Source organism: Hyalella azteca, unplaced genomic scaffold, assembly GCF_000764305.2.
Source record: "Hyalella azteca isolate HAZT.00-mixed unplaced genomic scaffold, Hazt_2.0.2 contig456, whole genome shotgun sequence".
NCBI lineage: Eukaryota > Metazoa > Arthropoda > Malacostraca > Amphipoda > Hyalellidae > Hyalella > Hyalella azteca.
Genome location: NW_025930806.1, coordinates 49788 through 60492, shown reverse-complemented (window position 1 = coordinate 60492; position 10705 = coordinate 49788). Strand labels below are relative to the sequence as shown.

Sequence of the window (10705 nt, the reverse complement as noted above, 5' to 3'; positions counted from 1 at the left end):
TTAAGCGTTTTGAGGAGATATAAATTTAGGTTCTTAGAAGGTATTGTTTGCAGGAAGAAGTGACATAGAGTGTACGAACCTGTAATATTGCAACCTGATTGGGGTAACCAGTGGTTCATTTTCCTGGTGTCTGTGGTGTGGTGATGCACACGGCAGCACACCACACGTATTCATTTCTGCTCGTGCTGCGTGCACAGTTATGTCACTTTTTCCATGCGCTTCCAATTTTAACAGATTAACTCGTAAAATAAAATAATTAATGTTCTCGTGGATACCAAATACTTTTTACATTTAGAGGTTACCTAATATTTGCAATGCAGGTAATTTGAATTAGTATAATAGTCTAACTGTTTACGTATTACTGCGAGTCTGCGCCATACTCCGTCTCTGACGTTCTCTCGTAGAAGAGTGGTTCCCGTGAAGCTCGTGTGATGTAGAGATGCGGAACTCGTGTGATCTTGGGTAAATACTAAAAAGCTAAAGACGCTGAAGAGGTGAACTCACATTGCGACATTGAATGCCGCAATGTGGAAGGGAGGGGTTGTTTATTCCCCTCTGATTGAACGAAATTTTCACCATGGCACGCTTTTAATCTTTGTTTGTGTGCACATTGTAGCGAGGTTTCAATTCGCTCTTGAATCATGGACCTAATTCTTGAAGTTGTCACGCAGCTTCAACGATTGTGTTATTCCATGATTCGGCATTTCCGTGTTCATTCTCGAACTTCCTTGTTTTTCTACTAGACTGCCTGTGCCTGGGTTTGTTTACTCCCCTTCTTGCATAGCTTATCTATTTTTATGCTTTATTCATACATTAGTCTCGGTTGTGTTATTGTGTACACATGTTTTACTGACGTGTCCACACCAAATATAATATAACTGCCTCGACTTGTTTGCCTTCACAGCCTTGTCTACAGGAACTGGTCTATAGTCTATACTATATCGAAGACGTGTTCCGTCCCTTGTATTACATTGCTTATTGTTGACAGTGCTCGTTTTTGTGGCTCTTGCAGAGTAAACAATAGAGCAAAACAGTCAAAATTACTAAACTGCAAGATGTGAACTATCACCTGCAACCTGAAAATATACTCAATATAGACGAAGGTGATTGTTGCTACCGCTCCGCCCTCAGGCACGCTGGATCCCGGTGACTTCTCAGCAGAAGATGAGTGGTGAGTCAAGCGAGGGACTCGACCTTCTCGCTTATTGTTGTACATTCGTATAAGTTTTGTATATAATAAATATTTGTATTAAATATTTATTATATTAAATAAATATTATTATATTAAATAAATATTTGTATTAAATGTTTTTGTATATTTTGTTGCAGTTTCTAGTTATGAAATTAAAGGTGTCAATTGTTTTTCCGTGATTGGAAGAATTTTCAGGAAAGTTTTCTGTTTTCGGTTGTTTTGTTCATTCGGTTGCGTATAAGTAAACTAATAATGACCTAGCGAGCGTATGTTATCATTTTGTTATCGCTTGCATTGGTGATAAAAGCAAGGACAACAAAAATACGTGCCTGACGACTACATCGACGAAAAATTGTGACTATGACTGCTGTCGTAGCAGCTGACGACTAGTGAGATTGCGTTGAAAATATAGAAGCTTAAAAAATATAACTCAGTACTCACTGCAGTGAGTGACAAAGAGCGCATTTTCTCGTCGACGAAAACGTGAGGTCACGGGCGGACAGACAGACAGACGGACGGACGGACATGACGAGCGCAATAGGGCATTTTTTCCATAAATGAGAAAATGCGCTAAAAACAAACATGACGGCATTACAATGTTTTTATGCTGGTAGTCGGGCTGCTAGACATATATTTTCTTATTTTACTCTGCGCTGAATCGATAGACATTCAGGTTTGCCTTTCATACATTCGCATTCATTCCTCGTCCAGTTTAATTCAGTTGTATAACCGCATTAGCATGCCTGCAGTTCTTTCCCTGTCGTGTTGATGCAGATGGCTGTGATTTTACTGCGGGGCACTGTAACTTTGTGACTTCCATTGTACACATATAAAAAATTGGTGTAATTCGGCAGAAGTTTTTCTTTTATGCAAGTTTGATTAAAGACCAAAGACCAGAGCATGTTTTTTATTGCGAGGCATTACCGAGAATTTCATGCCGAAGCATGAAATTCTTCATGCCTCGCAATAAAAAAACATGCTCTGGTCTTTAATCAAACTTGCATATAAAAAAATGAAGTACTGACAAGCTTCCCACGGAAAAAATGGGTTCATCGGAAGTGCTTATAAATACCTATTCGCACAATATTAATCAAGTTTAGATTCCACTGGATGCTGGTTAATTGCGGATACTAGTTATATTGTAGTTAATCAACTAGTATTCTTTTTGGTGAAGCAAGGCTTAGTTTTTAGTTTTGGTGACATTTTCTAGAAGAATTCTGCATTGTATATTGGCCTGCTTTTGGCTACGATAACCGATCACTGTAAGTTCATAATGAATCATTATGATTCGATTGTTGGAGGTTCTGCCGTGAAACTTGACATGTTGAAGTCAAAAATGTTTAGGACCTGATTACAAATTTGGTGAAAAAGAATAGCGGAATAGTACGGTGTATTTTATCTCTTAATTATTGTGGGAAATAACGAATGAATGTGATATTTATTTTTGTAGAACGCGAAAAAATTCGATCGCAGTTTGGGGAAAAATGAGCAGTCACAGCTGACAATAGAAACATTTCGGACCGTAAAAACGGCGAACAGAGAACTATGATGACTGCATAAAGTCGATCTAACTCTTACGTGGACTACATGTTAGTAGATGATGAAAGTGCTAGAAGTAAAGCTTGATGCAGAATGCTTTCATTTATGGAAGCAGTGTAACATTTTGGTCTTCACATTAACATCTTTTGGTCTGCATTATGTCATCAATTGCACTGTTACCTAGATTTCCAGAAACTAGCTACGCATTCCTCAAGACTAAGATGTTAATTCATAAGCTCGTTGTCGAACATGTAGCTTATATTTTTTGTGTCGATTGAAGCTGTCGGTGGTCTTTAAAAACTATTGTGTTATACACTTGTTTTGGAAATATTTTAATGCATTTGCATGGCTGATTGTAAAAGGAGTATAAACTTTATACTAGACGCTTCATTTATGCATTGAGCCATAATTTCCTCTTTATCATTCTGTTAAAGAATTTAGTTAATTCGAAGGTTGGACGATGGTCGTACGGAGACCGCAAGCTGTAAGTTTGTCTTAAGTTGTAAGACGATCGCAAGAGGCACGGTGGTCGTAAGTTGTGCCGTGATCGTATGAGCACACTTCTAGGCTGTAGAATATCAGTCCAAAGTGCCTCACATACTCAGCTGAGCGTATGAGACCTATTGATTTTATGAGACCTAATGATGTTGCTTCTTGTTTAAATGCCCTCATCCCCTGTGTGGTGGAGGCTTCTCTCAAATGAGGGTCATTGCTGCGCACTTGCCCGTGACAAGGAAGGGTTAGCCACGGTGTCTCAACATCAGGCCTTGTATAGGTAATACCTCGTCAAAATCCTGAGTACGTGACCAGCAGCTGTACGTACTGAGGGTGGGTGGCTCCGTGCGTCCACCACAGCACCTTGAGCAGCACTGAGGAGTGGAGCAGCACTCCAGCAGCTTGAGCAAGCTCAGCAAGGCAGCGGCAAGGCTAGCGAGCCTTGAGGACAAACCGCGCTGCTGTAGACTTTTTCTAGTCAAATCTCTACGTCTTAAATTTTGAAGAGCGTGACTACTTTTGTAGGATTAAAACTGATGTGAAGGCTAAATACGATAGGTCGAGGCGCAGTCGCAGCAATGACAGCGGCACCAAATATCTTGTCTTCGAATCATTTGCACGCACAGACTCTGCCTTATCTACAATGTGGTATGATTCAGAAAATTTCTGGTGCATCTCAGACGCTACGAGTCCTATACGATGCTTTTTCCTAATTCCTTGCCACTCATTGGGTACGTCTCTCCTTGCATGAAGATTATTTGGTTTTGCATTAATTTTTCAGTACTTTTTCACTACTGCATTTTCGTAATTCTTACTTGAGTCTATGACTTTTATCACCAAGTTGATGACTAGCTATGGAGAGAGACAGCGAGCCTAACTTATTACTTAGCAATGAGCGGCGCCTTGGAGGCGAGTTTTCCTCTCGCGATAACTGAGCCCGAACTTATAGCAAGAATGGTTGATATACGAACCACAGGTAATATGATTTGGTTTGGATACTATAAAAGTATAATCATTAGATTATTTGACTTGTTTTAATTAACTATACGACGCGGTGTCATGAGAGCTTGAGATAGGTAGGTATATAAGAGGAGGCTACGTTTTGTCGATTCACGGATCAGTATACATTTATAATTGTGAATAAAGTAGTGAAATCAAAATTTCTTGCATTATAATCTAGCGCCATTGCTTGCACTAGCAAGGCCCTGACTGCAGCTGAGCACATGATTGCCAAGCGTACGATTTACCATAAGAAAACAAAAGAAAAATTTTTTTTCAGATTTTCTAATAGGTTTAGAACTGAATAATCGTTAGCAAAGTTCCCAAGTGAAATGCTAGCGTTATATTTGCTTGCAGGTTGGTGCGCACACTGTAACAAGCACTAGACGATTCAGAACCGAGGGTAAATAAAATACGAAGAACGCAAAGTGAGCCTCGTTCAAAAGTGGAGTAAAGAATGGATAATAAATTAATAAAAGAGTGCCCGTAGGCCAACAAACACGAAGACGACCTGTGATCTTTCTGACCGAACAGAAGTTAGATTTGGGTTTAAAGTTTTAGACTTTAGAGGAAGAGAGCGGGAGGCCAAGCAGTACCTAACCAGAATACCAGAATCAGAGTGCCAGCAGAGCCATAAACCAGCGGCGTGACTCGACCTTCACTCCTCTTAGGCTCTTATACGGTACGTTTTCGTGAACAAAATGTCTCTGTATGAGGGCGGTTTTCATATATCACTCACTAACCTTTACTAACGGTAGGTAAGTGGTGGTTAGTTGGTGTGATTGTGGTAGAAGGTTGTAGACTCATAACTGTTATTGGAAAAAAATTCCATGCTGCCATCCTTTATTTCTATATATTTATGATCGATACATTCTCTTCATATACTCATATACTCCGTGGCACAATTTGCTACGTGCAAGTTGTGCAAGCCACACGTGCTCACTTGCCCCGCCCCTCACCCCTCTTTCACTCGTGCCATGGCGGGGAATGTCCCTACACAGAGGGACTCGCCTACACCCCAGCCAAGGTCGTCACTGCACCCCAGCCAAGGTCACTACTGTACTTCAGACTAGGTCACGACTGCCACATGGCAGCCAAGAGGCGATGCTGCCACATGGCAGCCTGAAGGCCGTGTTGCCATACGGCAGCCAAGAGGCGGTGTTGCCACACTAGCCAAGATGCGGTGTTGCCACTCGCCGTTCCCTTGACCGCGACCCGCGGGGAACACCCGATGTTTTCTGTACGTTTTTTTTCATCTAATTTGGCGCTGGTTTATCTATCTTATCTTAGCTGCGATTGTTATCTCAAAGTTGTCTTCATTATATTATCTTAGTTATTGTGACTATCTTATATTAGTTGTATTCATTATGTTTTATTAAGACTTATTTCACGAGTCGCGCTCTTTCTTCCTCATCAGCGTATTTTAAAATAATTTTTTATTCTTCTATCAAAGTGTAGTTGCTTTCATTGATTAATAGTTTTCATATTAATTTGTATTTAAAGCGGAAAGGCGTGCCTGAGTACAAGAGATCTTGAAAAGGGGAACGCTGCTCCCAAAGAAGAGGGGGCGCAGGTCACCGGGGGGAGGGCTGGGGCGTGACCCTCAGGTCGCATAAGGGGAGGGGGGCGCGTGTTGGTAGTTCCCCTAGTCCTCAGGAAGCTGCGAAGGCTCAATGGGAAGTAATGTTTTTATAAATAAAAGCGTTCATCTATAATCAAGTAATGATTGCTCTAAAATACAATCCTCGATCGCAATTGTCAAATAATTTTAATGAAGCTTATGTAACGTTTCAATTTATTTAATCTTATGTCAAGACTCATTTTTCGGTTCAATGCACTTTGCTGGTGAATGTATACATACCACAGAGCATTTTTATGGTACTTATGTAGTGGAAAGTGTGCAAGAAGTATTCAATGTCATTTTTAATGACATCTGATAAGATAGTCATCATAGCATCATAAAATGACAATAAAATAGTAATAACAATCATGACAATACATACCCATGCGCCCCGCGATAAATGTTATAAAGATGTGGCACGCGAGCGCCGCCCGCATTGTCGGCCTGGCCGTCGTGGCGACTGCATGTGTGTGTTGTTCCTCTGAGCCAACATTCATCCGTCCTCTCGCATTATCGCTCATTTCCGACTACATTGAAAGTGCAACAACAATATACCTTCTTTACGTATTCCTACGTGTAACAAAGATTCCTATTGCAATAATATAAGAAAGTAAAACTTATTAATGAAAACCATATAACATCCGAGATAAGTGGAATTGTACTGAAGTTGAAGTTTCGCGGTCCTAACTTACGCTCCATGACAACCGCCATGGCGCACGATGCTCCGTCTGCTGCTCCCACGGTGACGCGCATGCGCACTGGCATGTGAGTACGCGCCTCTTGTGGTATGCATTCAGCGTCATTGTTAGCGCATTTTCTCATTTATGGAAAAAGGCACTATTGTGCTCGTCATATCCGTCTGTTTGTCCGTGACTTCATTTTTTCGTCGACGAGAAAACGCGCTCTCTGTCACTCACTGCAGTGAGTACTGAGTTATATTATTTTGAACTTGTGTCGGTAGCAGTTAACCGGGAGCTTCGAAGCAGATCTCGTAGCGAGCAGGGCGGAGCATGAGTTCGTCTGTTTAACCAGACGTTTCTCGTGAGGTTGTGTTAGTAGCAGGTTAACCTGACGTTTCTCGCGAGGTTGTGTTGTAGCAGGTTAACCTGACGTTTTTTGCGAGGTTGTGTCGGTAGCAGGTTAACCTGACGTTGCCACATTCTACAAAGCTATAAACTGAACCAAACGTGCTCGTCTAAGCTGGTAGATAGGATACTCGTATTGCCTGGCACTGGGCAGGCAGCGACAGACTGGGAGGGGAATGTAGCAGGGTGCCAAGGTGACAGGGCATATCATATAGTACCACTTCATTATAATTTATAATATAACAATTGTGAGATATTGCCATATTGGCAATACATTCGCTTAACCTCAATACATATCATTATTAATGCATGTTAAATACGTCTATCCTTACACTTTGTCCACTGACGGTAATCTCGTTACCAGGCGTTTTGGTACGAAATACGAATAGCATTGACGACGAATAATGTATCTGTAAATGTCAAGTAAACTAACTATTAACGAACAACATTATTGAGTTTGTGGTTTTTACCGTGCAGGTTCAGTGCGGAGCACGGCTTCTACCTGGCTACGTTCCTGGCCGTGACGGTCGTTAGTGGTGTTGCTGTACGGTTCGTGTGTCGCCATTACTGCCACTGCCTTCGGTGTGGGAGGAAAACTCATGCCCCAGCCGATGACGCCATAAGAATATCCGTTGTGGATGGCCGGAACACAGCGCTTGACGCGCAAAACCAACGAGGCAACACTGGGGTGATAGCGGCCAACCATGACGGACAGTCTCCGATCAACGGAGCGCCGGCCATCCCTGAATTTAGCCGCAACGGAGGTCCTAATGTTGGTGAATCGATCAACCAGGGATCAGGCCAGAACGGCCGGTCCAACCGGCGGCCGATACAGTGGGCGACACCACAGCTGGTGAGCCCTGAACATGAACAGGAGCCCCCCTTAGTGCCGAGAGGCCGCCTTTACTCATGTCCTTCTCTGATTACCTCTTCGAGCTTTGGTAAAACCACATTGGACTGCACAAGAGGCAATGTTGACGCAGGCGGTGCTGCGTGCGGCGTTCAGAGTAAGGAGCATCTCCGGGATCCACGCAGGTCCAGCATCTGCCTGGCAGCGTGCACCATGCAGACTGTGTACGAGGAAGAAGGTAGTGAGGAACTGAATGACTGTCCACCATCCCCTACTGACGATAGCTCCTCGTCGCTGGATGGCACCGATCAAGTGACCGGGATTATTTACACTTTTGTTTTGCTTCCCACGAACGCAAGTCCAGAACCTGACAGGGTTCCTGCCGCTAGGTTCTCGAGTTCAACCGAAGGATTGCGCCCTCACACCCACTTTTTGGGGTCTACATCGGAGTGGGTTCTGGGCGCCTCGTGTGCAGACTCCCCTTCTGAGTGCGGTTCTGCCAGTAGTTGTGCGGGCAACACTTCAGGCTTTAACCCTCCCTTCCATGATCCTCATCACTGCCTCCACGATTTACCACCCAGCTACGAAGAGCTTTTCCCTCGGCCTGCACATTCAGGAGACCAGAATGCCCTTTTCGTTGATAGGCCAGCTGCATATTGTGAAGCTGAAAGTGATTCCGACCATACAAATACGTAGCCTAATGTACGAAAGATATATTCAACCCACCCTTTACTTTCTAGTATTAATTGAACTGGAGCTTCCATATTCATAGGAGCCTAAAGCATCAAAATTAGTGCCTTGAACCTACTCCAATGCTGCATTAATTCTACCCAAGTTTAGTGCAAGGTTTAGGTCCGACGAAGTTGGGTGTGTGTGCTGACGCGGTTAGCGTGTTCTGACGCCGTTCTATTTATCAGAAATTAGCCAACAAACTTTGATGCATTAACTACAAATTTATCTCGTTTCTCAAGTTACACTTATTCCAGTTAAATTTACTTCAGTTATAATTCTATTAGTCAACTGTTCATAAGTTTCAATTTTATCAGTCACTTGTCCATCAGTTACAATTCTTCTAGTGAAAATGAAGTAATGGTTGATTTATTATCGTAATTTTAATTATTAATAAGATGTCTATGCCAAGTTATAGTGTAAGTTTAATTGTGTAACTAACAGTTACAGCTCAAGTTATGTCCCTCGTGTTCGTGTGCCCTAGTCCAAGTTACAAGAATTTCATATTAATGCATTAGCTATAACTGTTACTTTGACTTGATTGCGGTGGTGCGTTTTGATTCGAAAAAATTTTATCACTTCAAGTTCTCTTTACGAGAATTATAATTTTGAAGCTGTTTCATAAAGTCTAATTTATGCGTAAATTTAAAATTAATACAAAAAGTATCGAGCATATCACAGAAAGCAGAGACAGTGGATCAAGTTAGCGTGTCTATATAAGATTTGCGAAACCGCTTTCGGGTGGGAAGACCAAGCGAAATTTGTTCGCCGAAGTTCGCCAAATGTATTGAGAAATGTTTCGCTCATTTGGCACCATTGTAACCTGCAGCAGCTAAAAAGTGTCTTACGTGCAGCTACTAAAACTCGGGCGACTTGAATATAAATCCAGTTCAAAGTAACGTCGCCACAGCTACCATGTGCAGAATGTACTGACCGCAGTGCAGCTAATGTAGTCTTCCGTAATTTTACTAATTTTCGTATTGAAATAACAGCTCAAGATTTTGCATTTAGTTTGGTGTTATTAGGTGACGATCTCATAGAATAAGTTTTAATCAAATAAATATCAAATTATATATACTTTTCCTTTAACCTTTTTTGATTATGCATCAAATCCTAACTTCAATTAGTGCTTGTATCAAAACTTTTGGTAAAGTTCCTATACTCTAGAATGTCATTTACTATTGTTAACGCCAAATTTGCTATAAATTTCAAATTGCCTTGCGTTTTGGCAACATTATTATCTGGTAAATGTTTTGTGTGCTGAGCAATTTTCTCTGCGGGAATGACCGTTGGCGTTCAGACGAGTAATTGAGTGACGAGTATGACAGTGAAGATGAAATATTGAATTTATTACATTTTGAGATGTGCACTTGGCACTTACGCATTTTTACTTCCATCTGTTTTTTCTATTTATTTCTTCCATTAGTATTATTATTGTTGTTATTTTCTTTATTTGAAACAATTTTTCAACCGAGTTCATTCACCAGTCGGAATTTCAGACTATTATTGACAGTAATAACAATGTTCACCCTGACTTCGGTCGTTTTCTTTGGTAGTTTGTTCTCAAAAAACTAATTTTGGCTATAATTTTCATAAACTAAAATAAAACTTCTTGTCACCAGAACTGAAATACTGCTAATATAAAAATGCTATTCAGAACAAGGAATAAAAAAATTCAGTTAAACAAGATAAGCTTTTTTCAAATTAATTTCTCCATTTTGTTAAAAAAAATAGTCACTGGTTCACAATTTTCTGGGAAAAGTCATTCGTCAAACTCAAAGTTGATCAAAACGTTGAGTTAAGTTTTGTGTTCTAAGTTGTGTTAAGTTTGTTGTGTGAATATATTAGAAAAACGTAAATAAAAACTAATAACATTTTAGCACAAATTATATACGAAATGATAAAAGTAGGTCGAATGCTTAGAATTCGGGACCACGTCCGCTAACAATGGGTTCAAACGTCGCCAGTGAATAATTCTTTCTTCCGGCTAGACGTTCATATATTTTCAATTGGTAATCTTCTTTTCATAACAAGCTTCTCCGCGCCACTAGTTTTACTATTTCTTAATTATCTCTTCATTTACACACTCTAGTTATCCTTATTAGCGCATTTTCTCATTTATGAAAAAATGCACTATTGTGCTCGCCATGTCCGTCTGTCCGTCCGTCCGTCCGTGACTTCACGTTTCCGTCGAC

The 10705-nt window shown here is 41.0% G+C and overlaps 1 protein-coding gene across 1 annotated transcript; it reads left to right on the top strand.

Annotated features, from left to right (window-relative positions):
* Window positions 1-6293: 6293 nt before the first annotated feature.
* On the top strand, window positions 6294-9583 carry LOC108673293. The gene is made up of 2 exons (XM_018161098.2): window positions 6294-6611; window positions 7409-9583. The coding sequence occupies exons 1-2, from the start codon at window positions 6544-6546 to the stop codon at window positions 8475-8477; spliced, it is 1137 nt and encodes a 378-aa protein (XP_018016587.1). The 5' UTR covers window positions 6294-6543; the 3' UTR covers window positions 8478-9583.
* The last annotated feature ends 1122 nt before the right edge of the window (window positions 9584-10705 follow it).